The sequence below is a fragment of the Chrysemys picta genome, chromosome 14 (assembly GCF_011386835.1).
Source record: "Chrysemys picta bellii isolate R12L10 chromosome 14, ASM1138683v2, whole genome shotgun sequence".
NCBI classification, from domain to species: Eukaryota; Metazoa; Chordata; order Testudines; family Emydidae; genus Chrysemys; species Chrysemys picta.
The window spans coordinates 902177-921407 of record NC_088804.1 but is presented as its reverse complement, the minus strand read 5'-3'; the positions used below and the strand labels follow the sequence as shown (position 1 = coordinate 921407).

At 51.1% G+C, this 19231-nt stretch overlaps 1 protein-coding gene across 1 annotated transcript in view; it reads left to right on the top strand.

Annotated features, from left to right (window-relative positions):
• Positions 1-11521: 11521 nt before the first annotated feature.
• ZNRF1 (zinc and ring finger 1) overlaps positions 11522-19231 on the top strand; it is a gene marked incomplete at its 5' end in the record, with an annotated part of 63135 nt that continues 55425 nt past the window's right edge. The window contains one exon of the mRNA XM_065567447.1: positions 11522-11681. Within this exon, the coding sequence (XP_065423519.1) occupies positions 11522-11681 (160 nt within the window). The remainder of the gene's footprint in view (positions 11682-19231) is intronic.

Genomic DNA, 19231 nt, shown 5'->3' with positions numbered 1-19231 from the left:
TCCTATTCAACTTATTCATAAATGATCTGGAGAAAGGGGTAAACAGTGAGGTGGCAAAGTTTGCAGACTATACTAAACTGTTCAGGAAAGTTAAGACCAAAGCAGACTGTGACGAACTTCAAAAAGATCTCACAAAACTAAGTGATTGGGCAACAAAATGGCAAATGAAATTTAATGTGGCTAAACGTAAAGTAATGCACATTGGAAAAAATAACCAACTATACATGGGGCTATACAATCCGATGGGGGCTAATTTAGCTACAACAAGTCAGGAAAAAGATCTTGGAGTCATCGTGGATAGTTCTCTGAAGATGTCCACGCAGTGTGCAGAGGCGGTCAAAAAAGCAAACAGGATGTTATGAATCATTAAAAAGGATAGAGATAGAGAATAAGACTGAGAATATATCATTGCCCTTATATGAATCGATGGTACGCCCACATCTGTACGCAGTATTCGAGATGTGGTCTCCTTGTCTCAAAAAAGACATACTGGCACTAGAAAAGGTTCAGAAAAGGGCAACTAAAATGATTAAGGGTTTGGAACGGGTCCCATATGAGGAGAGATTAAAGAGGCTAGGACTCTTCAGCTTGGAAAAGAGGAGACTAAGGGGGGATATGATAGAGGTATATAAAATCATGAGTGATGTGGAGAAAGTGGATAAGGAAAAGTTATTTACTTATTCCCATAATACAAGAACTAGGGGTCACCAAATGAAATTAATGGGCAGCAGGTTTAAAACAAATACAAGGAAGTTCTTCACGCAGCACACAGTCAACCTGTGGAACTCCTTACCTGAGGAGGTTGTGAAGGCTAGGACTATAACAGCGTTTAAAAGAGAACTGGATAAATTCATGGTGGTTAAGTCCATTAATGGCTATTAGCCAGCACGGGTAAGGAATGGTGTCCCTAGCCTCTGTTTGTCAGAGGGTGGAGATGGATGGCAGGAGAGAGATCACTTGATCATTGCCTGTTAAGTCCACTCCCTCTGGGGCACCTGGCATTGGCCACTGTCGGTAGACAGGATACTGGGCTAGATGGACCTTTGGTCTGACCCGGTACGGCCATTCTTATGTTCTTATGCTCTTCTAATTGGAGAGTCTCATAAATAACCTGGCTGCAGAGGGCGCCTTTGGGGGGGTCTGTGGCACTAGAGCACTGCTTTGTGCTTCCTCTCTTTTGTGACTGCCAGCCTGGCTGATTGGCTTGCTCTGAGTCCTCGCTGCTCTCTCTGTCCAGGGTTGGGTTTTTAAAGGAGCACAAAACTGCCATGGTCTCAAATTTAAATCTACTGTAAAAGTGCCCCAACTTTCCTCCTGATCCTGAAACACCCACACAACCCCACTTCCTTCACCCCCTGAAATACACGCGTGGCACACCTTCCCTCTGCTCTGTCTGTGGAAGTTCCCCCACCCAGCTTGGTGTGCCTGCCTGTGCCAGTTTAATTGTGGGCCCGGTCACCTTGCTGGTGTCTCCTTGAGCATTCCAGGCAGTTAGATGCTTCTCTCAAATGGTTGTGCGTTTTAAATGCTCAGGCCTGCAGTGCTGCAGGACTCGTGGGCGCAGGCTGCTACTGGATGATGGTGTGGTCTGCTGCCTTTGAGTTCTCCTGGGACCCTTGATATTTCTAAGTTACAACAGTGATCTGTGTGTTAAAAAACACAACTGCTCAAAGCTGCTGAGAGAGGGAAGGACTGCTGGGAAGGGGCATCTAATTTTGGGCCTGACAGATGTGGCTGCACCCCTCTGGTCTACTGTCTTTAATCATAGAATATCAGGGTTGGAAGAGACCTCAGGTGGTCATCTAGTCCAACCCCCTGCTCAAAGCAGGACCAATCCCCAATTTGTGTTCCAGATCCCTAAATGGCTCCCTCAAGGATTGAACTCACAACCCAGGGTTTAGTAGGCCAATGCTCAAACCACTGAGCTTGCCCTGCTAAACCCAGGGTTGTGAGTTCAATCCTTGAGGGGGCCATTTAGGGATCTGGGACAAAAATCTGTCTGGGGCTTGGTCCTGCTTTGAGCAGGGGGTTGGACTAGATGACCACCTGAGGTCTCTTCCAACCCTGATATTCTATGATTCTATACTGTCAGTCTCTCTGGAACTGTTCGGCAAATCCTAGGTCCCATGAGCATGCTCACGTGCTGTCTCGTTGGTTTGGAGAAGCTTGGTGTTGGCTGACCCTTGAGACAATGGGGTGGTGGGCCATTACCTTGCAGTTGGAAGCTGTTGGTTCCTCACCGTTCACATACTTGGCAGTACCCGTGCCCACAGGATGTGCGCTCTGATAACCACTAGTTGGCGCTGAAACAAGGAGTGTCTGGTTTGGAACTGGTTGGTGGGAACCAGCCCAGGGGATGTCTGTCTCTCTGCTCTGTAGCTGCAATCGGATTGGCCTGGGAACAGAGTTTCCTCCCTCGGGCACTTGTTTTGCGTATTGCAGGCTTGATGCTGGAGTGGTTCACAGCTGTCAGGAGTTGCCATGGCAACTCTAGCCATAGGGCTTTCGCTGTCCACCTGCATGCAGTGTGTGTAGGAGCAGCAGAAACACCTGTCCCAGCCAGCGGTGCCCTGTCTCGGGGTGGTAATGCCCATCAATACACCTCCAGAGCAGGCAGGGAGGAGGACTGACTCATCTGTATGGCATTAGTTACTTGTCGTGTGTCGGGTAAAGTGTGACGTGGCTGGGTAGCTTGCCGAGTGCTGGGACCAAAGAGCATCATCCCAGGATACAGACCCAGGTGGGCAGAAGCCAGCGATGGGGGTCTAGGAACCTGGGGGCATGGTTCCCTGAAATAGCCCAGGGTTGATGCCTGGTAGAGTGATGCTGGGATTGCAAGCTGGGTTTATTCCCTGCTCAAAGTGGAGGATTGGTGTAATCTGGAATGGCACTGGGCCGAATGGGTCGGGAGCCTGAGCCTAGTGTGCAAGTGGCTGCTTAACACGTGTCTTAAGGTGCAGATGGGATGGCATTTGTTTGCATTTGGTTTGAGACTATGCAGTTGCTGCTGCTGCTTTGAATTCTTCCAAACAACCTCCTCTCTCCTGGCCTACGGAGCAGATTCGCCAGACTGCTGCAGGGAGAGGGCACCTGTGTCCAACCATTGCTGGCTAGTATCCTGAGCTCTGCTCCCTGTGGCCTGTCGTGTGTCTGGTGAACTGTCCCCTTCATCCTGAGGCATGTCAGCCAAATGGCCAGGGATTAAGGAACTGATCCTGCTCCCGTTGATATCAGTGGCAGATCTCTGTGGCTCAATCAACCACAGCATTGGGCCCTGAATGAGCAGCGAGTGCCAGCAAATCAGCAATATCCCATGTGTCACTGTGCAGGGTTCTAATGCACAGCCTGAGACTTAGCTAAGCTTGGAGGCAAATGTGCCCACTGGACCAGGGCAGGGGACTTCTGTATCTGAGGATTGACGAGGCACCTTCCTTCAGAATGAGCTTTGTCTCAGCGGACAGAGTTGCCGATGTGTCCTGGTGGTGGATTCCTGACCCTGATCAAATTTTACCCATTGGAACATTCGCACTGTCTGTCTCCTGGTCAGGGGGTTAACTGTTCACACTGGGTTACTGTAACAGGCTGTGAAACGGCTTGGCCTCTAAAACAGGCAGTGCGCACAGTAGGCTTTCTAAGGATGGCATAGTTGTCGCAGAGTGTGGGGGACTCAGTGCCCTGTATCCCAGGCTTCCTGCAATTCACCATGACTCTCAGCCAGCCAGTAAAGCAGAAGGTTTATTTAGATGACAGGAACATAGTCCAAGACAGGTCTTGCAGGCACAGACAACGGGATCCCCCTCAGTTAGGTCCATCTTGGGGTCCCCGGGCACCTCAGCCCCCTTGGGAGGTCAGAGCCCTGTCTATCTCCCAGCCATATCACCAGCCAGCTCCTGAAAACTCTCTCCTCAGCAACCCCTCCCACAGCCCTTTGTTCAGTTTCCCGGGCAAAGTTGTCACCTGGCCTCTAACCCCTTCCTGGGTTCTCATGTTACATGCTCAGGTATTCTCCATAGGTCAGTCTCCCATCCCCCAATGCAGACCATCTTAGCCACACTCCCCTGTCAGCATTTAAAGACCACAGTAAGAACAGTTCCAGTTCGTCACAATGGCATAGTAAGAAAAGTGACTCCTCTTATGGTTCCCTGTGCTGAGGTCTCATCTCAATCTCCTCTAGTCCCCTTCTGCCAAGATTTCAAAGCCAAAATCTGTGTTGGTAGAGCACAGCCCTCCAGTACCTGCCAACCCAGTGTGTTCTTCCGCCCTCTAACAAGCCAAGATTAAGTATATCACTCCTCTTGCTGAGCCGTGGCCAGCTTCTCCTCTAAGGGCTGGTAGTAAAAACTGAACTCTCTACCCCCTGAAAATCCGCTAAGGTACTAATGGTGAATCTAGCAAACAAGCAAAAGTAGTAGTCCTGGTGTCTGTGCAAATGCATTGGGTGCTGGGCTGAGACTCAGGGAGGAGAAAAAACAGGAGTACTTGTGGCACCTTAGAGACTAACAAAAGGGAGGAGAAAGTACAACAAAGCCAATTCAAACATACCTGCTTTGTGTGAAATCTCCCATGCCTGGTGTGTAGATAAGCAAGGCTCTCCTGCTGGCACTGCAAAGTAAGCAGAGATGACCAGCAAGGTGAGAAGGTGCCAGGCTCACTACAACTGCCCTGCAATATAAATACAGATGTAACCACCTGGCAGGCAGCCAGTTGCCCTGCTGCTGTTCAGCACACCTCTCCCGGTGAGCGCTCTGGGCCTCCTGCCTGCTGGTGGCTTTGACAGCCCGGCAGGGAGAAAGTCAGGCCAGCATCTCTGGGTGCTTAGGGCCCAGGAAAGAGACGTTGGCTCTGCCCCTGCACGCTCTCATCCTCGTGCTCAGCAGGTATGACTAAAAAAAAGAGTGCATTTCAGTGACTTGGTTGTTAGGTGCTGCTCAGCCTCCCCCAGTGCCTCCCACACTGACCTGTCTACACCGCCCATCATGCCAGGGTTTCATGGCTCCAGTGAGTCCCAAAACTCACCTGTGACTCAGAATAAACTTGAACTCGGCCATCCTGTGGTGAGAATCTCTGGTGTCAATCCAGTCTCTTTCCCGTCACCAGCTGCCCCTCCGCTTAGCCTTGCTGCTCATCCCGATGGTCACATTAGCAGTTGGCGGCTGTGTGCTCCCAGTAACTTTTTGTTTTAAAACGCCTGTTTCTCAAGAGCCTCTGGGGGCATTCATTTGATTAAAGGAGAATCCTAAATGGGACTGAGTGGAAAACTTACACAACCCTCCCTGCAGGAAAGTATGCCCTGTTCCCTCCGTTCAAAGTGCTGCAACGTGCCCTGGAGGTACTGAGCTGGGGCTGCATGGGACATGAATTCCAGGGCCAAATCCCGCCTGCCTGCCTGCCAGCTGCTCCCCAGAGTTCCTGTCTGGGAACCACTAGCTGTAGCCTCCTGACTGCACTGTCACCTCCTTGGTGCATGTGAATGAAAATCCCCAGGATCCAGGCTGTGTGGGAACTTGTAGGTGGCAGATTGCACCCATAAACAGGGGGAGGGGGAGATGCTCAAAGGCAGAGAGGGCAGTTGGACACCTAGCCAACCTTTGAACAAAACAGAGAGCCTGTGAGAAGGGAATCTACAGGCAGAACATATTGTATTGCATAGCTGATAGTTTGGCTCAATCTTCAATAAGGTAGCTGCCACAAAATATCTAAAGTATCTCCAAGCTGTCCTAGAAATCTTTCCTGTGATGAGAGGAAGGGTGACCTTGTAGTTAAGGCACAGGACTAGGAGGTGTTTGATTCCTGGCTGTGCTTCAGACTCTCTGCGTAACCTTGGGCAAGTCACTTAATCCCTCTATGCCTCAACTTCCCTTCCTGTAGCACATGAATACTCCTTCCCTTTCTTGTGGGAGGAGTCCATTGTTGTCCCATGGGCCTAGCTGCCATGGGGATCAGAAAAGCCTCTGAATAGAAGTTATTAAAGAAGAGTGGCTGCACAAAGAGCCTTAACATTCTGCCCTGCTACAGAACTAGTGTGCCCATGTGTGCGCGTGCATGTACATGTCGTGAGTCTCCCCTCCCCCAGCCCTCTTGATGGGTCTATTTTTCTCCCTTTAGGGGCAAGCAGAAAAAATCCTAAAATAAATGGCAAGCAATAAATAGCAGAGGCCCTTGTGCCTGTGACGCATGGTGATGTCCTGGGAGGGCTGGTTCCCTCTTCTGTCACTTGCATATCACTTGTTCAGTTTGAATGTTAAAGCTTTGAGGGTGGGATCCTTTTTGGGGAGGAGGGTTGGCCTGGAAATTGGTGTCAGGGACAGAACTGTTCCGGCCAAGTTCAGTGGAGAGGAGGGCATCCTGGCTGAGGGCATCTTCTCTCTGCGATCTGCGGGTGGTGGGGTGGCATCATGGAGTTAAATTAAAGCAAATGACTGTAAAGCTGATTCCCCACCCCTCTTTCCACATATTTGTGTATCCCCATACCACTGAAAGAGTCCCCTCGGTGATCGTCGCAAACCTCACCACCTTCTACTGCAAGTGCAAGCCGCCTTTCATTTTAATGAGCCTTCTTGAATGTAAATACAGAGCAATGTATTGTTAACCCCCCAAACCCTACCAAACAAGACACTCCACTGCACATGCCTCTTCCTCTGGGGTGAGAAGGAGAGAACAAACATGGGACAGATGTTGGTCATGTTGCTTGATTCACTGCTGGATAGTGGTACTATGGTGATGAGCGTGGGGTAAAAATCAGTGTGGGATAGCAGCAGGGGCTGGTCCCTGGGGCAGTGAGCGGTGCTTGTCTGGTGGAGTTCTTGGCACTCGACTAACTCTTGCCTGGTAACTCTGGCTCTTTGAGTAGGATACTAACAGTGCAATGTAAGATCTTTGCTGCTGTGTATGGTGAGCCAAGCTGGCACCGGTGTCAGTGGAGTTGCAACTGTCATGGTCCAGAGCTAGCTCCACTTTTGACCCCTCAATCTCTTTTGAGCCCACCCTTCCAGGTGTTGGGCCTCTTGCCTTTCCCTGGCCTGGGGTGGAATCCCTTGATTCTCCCAGTTTCAGACTGGGTCCCTGTGATGCAGTGTCTGGGCACAAACTGTTGGCTCAGCAGACATGGCTGGGTTTGGCAACCTGCATGTCTTCCCTATGAGAGCTCTGAGCAGCGCTGACTTAGTGACCCAAACCAGCCTTCTCCAAATGAGTAACACCCAGCTCGTATTAAGCCTTCTTATCCTTTGATATCTGAGTGCTGCGCAAAGAGGTCGTGACCATGGGAACACAACTCCATCAGCATCGCTTCTGTTGGCGGCTTGCTTGGTATGGCCATATTGTTAGGGTGGAAGATCAGCAAATGAAGAAGTGCATTCACCAAGGGATGTCGCTACCTGGCTGGTGATCATGTGGACACCAGAAGCCTCACTGGTGCAGGAATATCGCCAATGATTGCCAGGCTGAACAGCCTGCCAGATTGTCATAAGGACCTAGCAAGAGATTGGTCCACATGACACTTGATCTGCAAGGGGTGACCACCCCTTGGGGTTTGCCTCGCTGAGCAGGAACATAACAGAACCAGAGAAAAGGGCTCTTCACGTCCCAGTTTTCCCAAAGGCGTAGATAGGCCCAGCTTATCCCAGGCATCTCAACTCTGGGGCGTGGGGTTCAGCCTGCTCCCCAGCAGTCAGCCTCTCACTCCCTTGTGTTTCAGGGGCTGTTTTTTTTTTTTCCACCCCAGAGTTCTTTGTTTCTGTCCTGGATTTCCCCTCTGGTGCTAGGACAGGTTGCTGAACTCAGCATGCTCAGAGATGAATGTCAAAGGGAATGAGCTCTGCATTACCCTTTAAGTATCGAGTAAATGAGGTGTGGGCTGCTTTCCTGTCTGTGCTGGACTTACCCCTGTGTAATCGTGTGGCCAGCTACACACGAACAATTGCCAGGCAGATGGAGCAAGTAATAGTAACAAAATGTTAGACTGCTTCTCTGTCCTTCATGGTGATCTCTTACAGGAGGCCTGGGTATGTGGTCATGCCTGTAGACTGACTGCTCCCTAGGCGTTCACATGGGAGAGCAGAAGGAGCTGTGGGGAAGATGGGATAAGCTTCAGGGCAAGGCTGGATTCTGCAAGGCGCAGAGCCCTCTGGCCCCAAACCAGCCAAGTTCTTAGGGACATGCTTTGCCAGCTTGGGACCAGAGTGCTGAGCACCTTGCAGGATAAATCTTCGTGCAGCTGCCTGCATCCCCCTTACTGTTGCTGCTCCAGATGTCTCACTGCAAAGCAGATCTGGCCTCAGTAGCATGTTTCTAAAAGAATCTCACTTCTCCTCTAGCTAAACTCTCTTCCTCCCAAGTGCTCTGAGGCTTGCAGACGATTTGCCTGCAGGGTAGAGCACCTCTAATCACCTGTCTCGAGGATCCTGCCCACCCCTTGGCCACTGCTAGAGAGTGACAGTCCCTCTGCTTTGAAAGGCGAGATGTGACTTCTGTGGGACCATCAGCATGGCTACTGAAATAGACAAAGGGTTGGGAAGGAAGGCACTTTCTGCTCTTGCCCTCGCTTCCTTCAAGGGCTGCTCTCCCTGCTCCTCCAGTGCTTGCCCTCAGCCAGTGCCTGGGTGAATGGCTTGAGTCTAATCTGATGCTACCGCTTGCCCAGTCAGACCCCCAACTACCTGACTCTGCTTGTGCGCATGGGCTCCCATTGGGAGGTGAACTGGGGCCCATATGGTGCTATTTATGCTCTTGGGCTTCAGCCAGGATGGGAGCCCCCTTGTGCTAACTGCAGTACAGCCTCTGTCCCAAAGAGCTCAGTCTGGACAGGCCAAGTGGGAGGGGGAGCAGGGAGCAGAGGTGTGGTGAAAGGAAGTGACCCTCCCAGCTCGGAGCAGCCAGGACTGGAACGCGGGAGCTGTGTCCCAGGCACTAGACTCCACGCCGGCCTCTGTCATGGGTAGCACAGCTCTGGAGCCAGTTGCTGGGGCTGTAATGCTGGAAGTCACCTGTGTGTTTCTGCTAGTGTCTTTCTTGGTAACTCTCCCTCCTCCTCTTGGCCTGCTTCCTATGCAAACGCTCCAGCTTGGTTGTGGTGGTGTGAATGCGCGGTCTCTCACTGGGAGCCTGCTCTTGGGAAGACTGGCACCTACTGGAGCAGCTACCAGAGGAGTTAATGACGGCGGAGCGGTCAGCAGAATGCTTCCTTTCCTTGCTGAATGTCCATGGATTCCCTGCACAGTCAAGGAGGCTGACACATGGCGAGTGCTGTTTGCTGCCTCTCTGTGCATGGCTGCCGGCCTTTCAGGTACAACTGGTGATACAGCAGAGGGAGGAGATGCAAAGCTAGGTTAGACTAAAATTAAACATAATTGGCTGAGCTCTTCCCCCTCCCTCTTGTGGAATTAGGACTGTAGTGTGACCTGCTTCCCTGTTGGTTGGAACCAGCTGTTCATTGCTTTCTGCAGCCTGGCTGGGAAGGGGAGATGGGCTGCGGTAGTATGTACCTTGCTGCATGAGGGCAAACCGCTACACCACCGCCCTCATTACATGAGCATTGGGTACACAGCACGGTGCTGAGAAGGTCGGTCTGGGTGGGGTGTACGTGTGCAGTGTGGCACCCTTAGGAGTTGTTCTCTGCTCTGACATCCCCCTTTTGTGTAAGTGACAGGGTGCCAGGCAGGTTTTTCTGCTGCTTTTTTCCCTTTCATTTGTGGCATCATGACACTTCTCCTCCTCCTCCTCCCCCTCCCCCCCGCCCCATACACACACTTCCCCAGTACACTTGGTGCTGCTTCTCCTCTCCCTCCCCCCCCCCCCCCAATCTCCTAGTTGACATAGACCAGAAGTTTTTCTGCTAAACAATCCAACTTTGGAAGGGGGGGTGGGTTGAGCATCCAGAACGTAGCTGTAAGTGTGAACTGGTGTGGGTTCTGCTACACTGGTATCTCTTAATCCTGTTGAGATGCTGTGTGTTCAGGCTGGCCGGCCTCGCTCATCTCGTGTAGATTCTTGGCTCATCTGAGAAAACAAGCATGTTTGTCTGGCTCTGTCAGTATAAATGCACCTGAGCTTCCCATCTGTGGTGGGACTGACTCTTCGGGCTTGTCTACACTACCAGGTTTTGTTGCCAAAACTTTTTGATACCCAAAAGTTGACAAAACAAAAATCGCCAAAGGGTGTTTACACTTGTTCCCTCTGACAGATCATGTCCACAATGGGGACACCATCATCGACAGGGTGAGCAGTGCACTGTGGGTATGTATCCCAGGCCTTGGCTACACTGGCAATTCACAGCGCTGCACTTGCTGCGCTCAGGGGTGTGAAAAAACACCCCCCCCCCCCCGAGCACAGCGAGTGCAGTGCTGTAAAGCGCCAGTGTAATCAGCGCCTGCAGCACTGCACGCTCGCTCGCTCGCAGCACTGCAAGCTATTCCCCTCGGAGAGCTGGAGTACTTGCAGCGCTGGGAGAGAGCTCTCGCAGCGCTGGCGGTGCGACTACACTCGCGCTTCACAGCACTGCCACGGCAGCGCTGTAAATCCGCGAGTGTAGCCAAGGCCCCACAGTGCAGTGTTGTGGGAAGGAAGAGCTGATCGCTGCACATCTTGGGATTCTCTCCGAGTTCTCCCACAGCCCCCTCCGCTGCCGCGAGCAACATCACGAGTAGCTCTGTGAGCTCTCCATGTTGAGGAATGGCAAAGCAGCACAGCAGTCTGTCCCCCTCCGCCTGCTGCTGTGTTCCAAGTGCCGGACAGAACAGGAGCAGTCCCATGATTTGCTCTTTGTTTCCAAAACGGAGCAGCACACAGATACTTCCTGGAGCTTTGAAAGGGGAGGGCACATACCTGCAGGGTAGCGGAGATCAAAACACTGAGCAGAGCAATCAGCGCAGGCATTGTGGGATACCGGCAGAAGCCAATTCTACTGACAAAACTCTGTGTTTCTGCCAGTGTCTTTCACTGTCTGCACTGGCTCTTTGTCGACAGTGAAGGGGGGGAAAAGACAAGTCTCTCGTAGGAGTGGGTTGCCAAAAGTCCGATTGTAGTGTGTATGCTCTTGCTGTTTTGTCACCAAAAGGCAGTTTTTGGCGACCTAAGGCCTTGTCTACACTACCAAGTTTGATCATATATTCATCATCTCTGGGCACTTGTGCAACACTAGCTCAGCAGCATGTTTGTGTATGCACACCTTAGGGTGAGGATGTGAAGGTGAATTTCATGTCTCTTGGAGATGAAGCGGCAGCCTGTTGCACGAGCTAAGACCGAGCCTGTCCCAAACACATTGCATTTGGGGTTCCCATCGCTGCCCAACAGAACATCGCTGGTTTGGAGCTACTGCGCCTCCTCCCTGAACAGCTGGCTCCTACAGAGTGTAGTTTGGTATTTTCAGGCTTAGCAATATGTTAGCTTGTCATAACTATAAAGGGAAGGGTAACAGCCCTCCTGTGTACAATACTATAAAATCCCTCCTGGCCAGAGACTCCAAAATCCCTTTACCTGTAAAGGGTTAAGAAGCTCAGGTAACCTGGCTGACACCTGACCCAAAGGACCAATAAGGGGACAAGATACTTTCAAATCTTGGTGGGGGGAAGGCTTTTGTTTGTGCTCTCTGTTTTGGGGGTTGATCGCTCTTGGGACTGAGAGGGACCAGACATCAATCCAGGCTCTCCAAATCTTTCTGAACAAGTCTCTCCTATTTCAAACTTGTAAGTAAACAGCCAGGCAAGGCATGTTAGTTTTATCTTTGTTTTCTCAACTTGTAAATGTACCTTTTTGCTAGGGTGTTTATCTCTGTTTGCTGTAACTTTGAACCTAAGGCTAGAGGGGGGTCCTCTGAGCTCTTTAAGTTTGATTACGCTGTAAAGTTATTTCCCATCCTGATTTTACAGAGATGATTTTTACCTTTTTTCTTTAATTAAACGCCTTCTTTTTAAGAACCTGATTGATTTTTTCCTTGTTTTTAGATCCAAGGGGGTTGGATCTGTATTCACCAGGGAATTGGTGAAGAGTCTCTCAAGGCTACCCAGGGAAGGGAATTAGCTTTGGGATGCTGGCAGCAGACCAGATCTAAGCTGGTAGTTAAGCTTAGAAGTTTTCATGCAGGCCCCCACATCTGTACCCTAAAGTTCAGAGTGGGGAAGCAGCCTTGACATAGCTACTGGAAAACAAACCCCAAAAAGGAGGCTTACAAGGACGCTGAGTGCATATTTTTGAAAATGTTGTTAAGAAACCCCTTTCTTTTTCTTCCTCTATCCACTCCCCAGACTCGAAACTGCCATCTTCCCCTACTGAATTCCCCTCTTCGTTTGCAAGCATACGCTGGTATCTGTTATCATAGGGCTGCCGTATGACTATTGAATGTGTATATGATATCTTGGTTTTATTTAGAGCACCGTGAACCATTTAATTCTTGTGGAAATACCACACACAGAGTTGGCAGGGCCTCTTCAAACCAATATGACCAAAACAGTGCCACGCTGAGGCCTATACAGAAACTGACAGTAGGAATGGGGCCCTGAAACAGGCAATGAAAATGATTGGAAGTGTTGAAAGACTTTCCACATAAGGCAAGATTTGGACTCTCTTGTTTAGAGAGGAGATGGGTAAGAGGGAACATGATCGTGTGCACATTAGCAAGTGATACAGAGGTGGCAAATCCCCTCTCATAATAGGGAATAAGGGGGCGTTGAAAGGAAACCATTTTAAAAACTAATAAAAGGAAATACCTTTTATTTTTACACAGTATACAACTAGCTTGTGGAACTCATTGCCACAGGATGTCCTGTGGCAGTGAGCGCTTTAGGCTTTGAACAAGTGCGAAATCCACAGTTCTGTTAGCTAGGATAGATTGCTGTAAGGGATGGAAACCCAGCTGCTTCTGAGCATTACAGCAGACCTGGTACCGGCAGGGGTTAGCAATAGACTGCTTCTGAGTGCTGGAGCGGCCTGCCGATCTCAGTAGCTGGTTTCTTGGACCTCCCAGTGAGAGATCTGCTGTCTGACAGTGGCCAGTATTAAATATCACCCTGGATGGGGTGCTGATTTGATCCTATCGGGCAGTTCCTATGTTCTGCAGCCTCCTGTTCTGCCTATGCTGGATCACTCTCTTTGAACACTGAAAGGCATCTTGCCATAGGTCCTCAGCTGTGGGCTCCTCAGTATTTTAATCCTACCTTGCCAAACAATCCCTCAAATGGACCAACTCAGGCACAGTGTGCTTGCCTTCCTTCTCCCTTGCAGCGTGCTCCGAGTGAGGACCGCTGCCTTCAGGCAGTAATGGACTGTTCATTTTCCATGCACTACCAGATTGGGACAGTTGGGAAGAAGATCTCTGCTCTGCAGACTTCCTTCCCCCAGCCATAAAGGCAGTGACTCCACCCTGCTTCTCCCTACTAGCCCCGCATGGACCCACTGAGCCTTTGGCCTTGTCAGCCAGCTCCCTGCTGCTGTGAACACAGGTTCCATGTGTGCAGTATAAATCCGCCATCTTCCTCCTTTCTCCCACCTGTACCCTGAGCTGCAGAAGTATCCGACTAAACCTCCATGCTGGGAGGTTCCCCAGAGGAGGGAAACACGCTTCCTCTTTGGACACATTTCCCACCTTCTCTACTCTTTAGAGGCAGGGAACTCTGGGTCTGGGATTAGAATGTCCGATCTGAGTGCGCCCTGGGATGCACTGCTGTACACGTGGGCAGGGAATGGGAGGAGAGGCACATTCCCTGGAAATGCCTGGAGAGATGGCAGTGGGGAAGTGGGGTTTCGCTCTTGGAGCTTTGCCTCTCTAATGCACCCAGTCTGTGGAATATGGAGAGCCACCCTTGTGTGCAGAGAATGAGCAGTGTTGTGGGTCAGGGCTGTAGGACCCTGAGGCGTTTGTGCTGGGGGGAGGGATTCGTGTGGCACGGCTTACAGTTGCAGGTGGCTATGAGAATCCTAGAAACGTGGGGCTGGGAGGGACCTCCAGCCAGGACCAAAGTGCATAAGGCTGCTGAAATCCCCTCCCTTTTTCTAGTCTGCTGACCCTCACCACTTCCCGCCGAGGTAAATGTGCTGTGTAGTACAACTCTCTGTAGAACTTGTCATGAGTGATGTACCCGAGTATTCGGATTCTAATATCTAAACTGTATTGTTAAATTTATTCACCTAAATTTGTTGCTGATTATGCACTATATGTATCTTATGACTTTTTTTAAAAACAAACTTTGTATTGTGGATAATCTAAGCACTATACCCATATGTACAGACACTGTCTTCTTAACCTGTGTAATCTATATATTTATTTTTAACATTAGTTTTAATAAAAATTTTAAATCTATTCCCTGGGGCAGGGAAGAACTTGCTCCATCCCCCAGCCCATCCGACTTCTCTCCAGCAACAGCAGGATGTCTGAAAGGCAGCAGAGTCCAGGCCAGGCTTTTAATTAAATTAACATGTCTCCCTCCCAGACTGATGGACTGGAGCCTGAATTAAAGATTTCCCCCCACCACCACCAATATTGGTTTTGCTTTTTAAAGCCAATCTGTCTCTTTCAGCATCCATCCTGCAGCCCCTATTCGTGTGGCAACAGTATAAGAGCTTAGGGAGCAAGGTGAGTCTCGGGAAGGGAGGGGTGGGAATTGTTAAATTTTGACAATGAAGTGTTGTTCGGTTTGCCAGATCTGCAGCTGGCCATTTCCTGCAGGGGGCAGGAGATCCTGTGTCAGGGAGGGGTGAGGGGCAAAGGCCACATGGGCTGAAATGCCTGCAGGTGTGGCTTCTCTTTAAAATCATGTCTTTCCTCAGGTAGCTCTAACCAGTGATGAGCTTCCAAAATCTTAACAACCAGTTCCCTCCTCACCCCACGAGGGGGTCATGGCCCACCCCCTGGGACTCCTGCCCCATCCACCTCCCTTCCCTGTCCCCTGACTGCCCCCCGCTGCCCCATCCAACCTCTCCTCTCATTCCTGATGGCCCCCCGGGACCCCTGCCCCATCCAACCATCCCTTCTCCCTGTGCCCTGACAACCCCTGGAACCCCTGCCCCTGACTGCCCTTGCCCCCATTCAATCCCCCCCCCCCGTTCCCTGCCCTCTGACCGCTCTGACCCTTATCGATCCCCCCCACCCCCTGAACTCCCCTGCTCTTTATCCAACACCTGCTCCCTTACCGCGCTGGCGGCTGGGGCCAGGGCTGGGCCGCCTCGCAGTGCCTGGAGCCGGGCCAGCCGTGGGGCAAGCTGAAGCTGCGGTGGAGGGGGAACAGCTGGGGACTAGCCTCCCTGGCCAGGAGCTCAGGGGCTGGACAGGAGGGTCTCGTGGGCTACCGTAGTGGGTGCCCACCCTGCCCCTAAGAGCCAGAGGGACCTGCCAGGGGGCGAAGTGGGGAGTCCTGGAAAGCATCCGGTAGGTCCCCCTGGCTCCTAGGGGCAGGGTAGTGTAGCTAGGGGGGAGTAGGGGGTTACCTGCCGCAGCGCGTGGCCCTCCTCACGCCCCCCACCCCAGCTCACCTCCGCTCCGTCTCCCTGGGCCTGAGCGCGAAGCCACTGCTTGCTTCTCAGCCCTCTCAGGCTTCCCGTGCAAACAGCTGATTCGTGGGGAGGGGAGGAGGAGAAGCAGGGCAGAGCATTCAGGGGAGGAGGCGGAGCGGAGGTGAGCTGGGGCCGGGGGCGGGGAGCTGCCGGAGCATTACTGGTTGTTAAATTTAAAAGCCCTTTTGGAACCAGTTGTCCTGCAAGGGACAACCAGTTCTGAAGGGGCTTCTAAATTTTAAGAACCGGTTCCCACGAACCGGTGCGAACCGGCTCCAGCTCACCACTGGCTCTAACTCTCTGGCCTCGTCCTCCGCTGGTATCAGTTGGCCCGGTTCAAGTGAAGTCAGGGAGCCTGCAGCTGAGGATCTGGCTTGCTGCTCACAGCCGCTTTGGGTGAACATGGGTTAGCTTGCTAGCAGGGGCAAGGCTGGACTAGGTGGCCTTGCAGTTAAAGCTCCAGGCTGGGATAGAGGAGGACTCTGGTGCCTGGCTCTGCCACAAGACTCCCTCTGTGCCTTAGTTTCCCCATCTGGACAACAGAAATAATTGGCCTTTGTTTTCAGACTGTGAGCTCTTCAGGGCAGTAGGACTCTGCGTGCAGTGCTGGACCCGGTGGGGCCCAGTCTTCACTGGGACACCCAGGTGCTTCTGGCACCCAAGTGGTCAGTAGTAACAACTAGCTAGTTGACCAGGTGTAAAACAGCTCCAGGAAGGGCAGCTCCATTACCCATGTAATGGACTCTTGGTCCCTGTGACCTTGCACCCCATAATGCTTTATAGAAATATGCTTATGAGTGTAAATGACATAACTGGAATATGTTTTATGCTAGATATGCCATGTAACATATCTCTGCAAAGGTTATGATCTAATGAATATATTCATCTTATTTGTATGCATGTATCGTTTTTTATATCTGAATTTATGAGCGTTGGCGCTGCTCTTATTTAAAGCGTTTGCTGTAGGAAGCACATAAGACAGATTTGGTCAACATAGTGTGAAGGGGTGATTCAAGTAATTGGGAGTACTTCTCTAACAATGGACTTTGGGAGACGCCAATCCACATCTAAGCTTTCCTGGAAACATTCAAACTAACATGTAAACAATGGCGTTGGCCTGCAAAAAGCTTAATCATTTATAGACATGTGACTTGCCCAGGTGACTGCAAAACTCCATCTTGTTGAGGGAATTTTACACAGGAGAAGAGAAGGGTTTCCACCCACAAGAGAGACTATATAAGCCCCTGGAAACCCCTCCATTTTGTCTTCAGCTGGCTCGAGAGAGCCTCTCCACCTGAAAGAAACTGGAACAAAGGACAGTAATTATGGGGGTCTGAGTGATTGTTGGAGCCAGACTAGGAAGGAGTCCAGTCTGTCAAAGAAACTTATTGGAACATCTCTGAGGGTGATTTAACTGCATTTAGTTTCCTACTGTATTAAGCTTAGACTTGTGTGTTTTTGTTTTATTTTGCTTGGTAACTTACTTCATTCTGTCTGTTATTACTTGGAACCACTTAAATCCTGTTTTTTTTATATTTAATAAAATCACTTTTTGCTTATTAATTGACCCAGAGTAGGTAATTAATACCTGGGGGAGCAAACCACTTTGCATCTCTATCAGTGTTATAGAGGTAAACAAAGTTTATCCTGTATAAGCTTTATACAGAGTAAAACAGATTTATTTGGGATTTGGATCCCATAGGGAACTGGGTATCTGGGTGTTGGAGACAGGAGCACTTCTTAAGCTGTTTTTGGTTAAGCCCGCAGCTTTTGCGGGACATGGTTCTGACCTGGGTCTGTGTTTGTAGCAAGCTAGCGTGTCTGGCACAACCAGGTGAGGTACTGAAGTGCCAAGCTGCCAGGGAAAACGGGCTTAGAGGTAGTCTCAGCACATCAGGTGGCAGTCCCAAGGGGGTTTGTGTGACCCAACCTGTCCGTCCCCATACCTCTTGGGGCTGCCAAGGGGCTCAGGGATAGGTTAGGTGTTGTGGAGAAGCTTAGGTGAGAAGGAGGGGTTTTGTGACGGACCCCAGATCAGCGTGGGCACAGAGAGGGACCTGCTTGTTTCAAAGCCTGTTGAGCCATAATATTGTAAAGCATAGGAACACTGTCAACTGCTGATGACCTGCACGAGCTTCGGGCAGTGCTGGGTTTTGCTAGAAGGATGCTGCAGGGTTCTATGCAGGCGGTAATCCCTTCTGTAAATACTACCCTCTGTTCTGTTTCTGCATTGAATTGTTAAGGTGTAATGTCCTGTGCATGCTGATACAGCAGAGCTGGGTAGAGACATCCGGGAGCAGTAGATTCAGAGACTCCAGCAGCTCTTCTAAGAGCAAGAAACACCTTTTGCTGAAGCTGTGCATAGCGGAGTCCAGCTCTCCCCTAAACTGCTCTGGCAGAGTCTCTTCTCCCAACAGATTCTGGAGAAGGGCCAGGCTCAGGAGGGCAGAGACCCTGTGCACTAACTCCTGGGTTCCAAAAAGGCTTGCACATAGATTGCCCTTGGCTCCCAGTGGGAGGGCACTGGGCAGGGCTCTTTGCATTGCCCAAGGTATCCAGGGGAGTGGAGGCTGAACGAAGGTGGGCAAATCTGCTTCTCCTTTCCTGCCCACAAGGCTGCAGGGTGTCCTGGGGACGCTCATGTATGAGAAGGTTCTGTCTCTGTAATTCGAGGGAGCTGTAGTGCAAAATGACAATCACATGCAGTGGGCTAGAGCTGTCCTGGCTGAAGTGCCCCAAAGTCTGACAGCTGCTCTCCTTGTCCCCTCCCTCCCTCCCTCACACTTTGGAGTCTGAGTGGGCAAGAGAGGGACAGAGGCGTGGGAAAGAGGAAGGGGTGTGGGTGGGGAGATGGAGCATGACTCCCATCTTCTCCCTGTCCCTTTCCTCAGCCCATGCTGCCATTTACCTCTTTACTGGGCCCTTCTGTGACCATCTCTGGAGCCTGGGCTGGGGGAGGAGGAATGGTGCAAGCAGTGGAAAAGCCAGTGCTCTGGGCTGACCAGACCCCTGGTATGGCCTGTGCTGGGGTCCCCATCTCCTGAGCCTGCGATCAAGCCATGCCCAGAGAGTCTCATTGAATGGGGTCAGCCTTCCTTCCCTAGCTCTTCAGGGCCCCAATTGGCTAAAGGAAGGTACACCCCCCCTCAGGTCCCCAAGCCCTCCAGTCACTGTCTTCCCCCTTCCTTAAGGGAAGCTGGAGCCCATTGATCTGCTGCTGGCTCTGAAAGATCAGCGCACTTGGCATCCGTAGATGAAAGTGCTTTGCAAAGGTGGAGATGTCACTCCCCACAAGTGGGCTGTCCTTCCGGAGTAGAACCCACACTGCCCAGTCCGCTCCGCTGTCCGCTGTGTTTTGCTCCCAACATACCCCAAAGCAACTAGGTCTCTGTCATGAGCAGTCCACAGCATGAAAGTTCTGGGCTCAGTGGAAAAAGCTGGAAACTTTGGGAGCATTTCTTTTTTTACTGTCAGAAGAGATTCTGTGCAGCCTGGAATAGCTCCACAGCTATGAGGGTTAGCGCAGGTTGTGTTAAATGTTCAGCATCAACGGGTAGTATGGTGTCTGGGGAGGCTTTTGTTCAACCCAGTGCTAGGTCTCTCACTGTGCTCATCGTGCGTACGATGGTACATCTGCTCCAGGAGGTGGTAAGGACACTGTGGATGGGAGGGCAGCCAGCAGGTGCACGTGCTTTTGATTGCTGTCACAGCACCCTGTGGACTCCTTTGGTTACGTGCCTCTTCTAAAGGA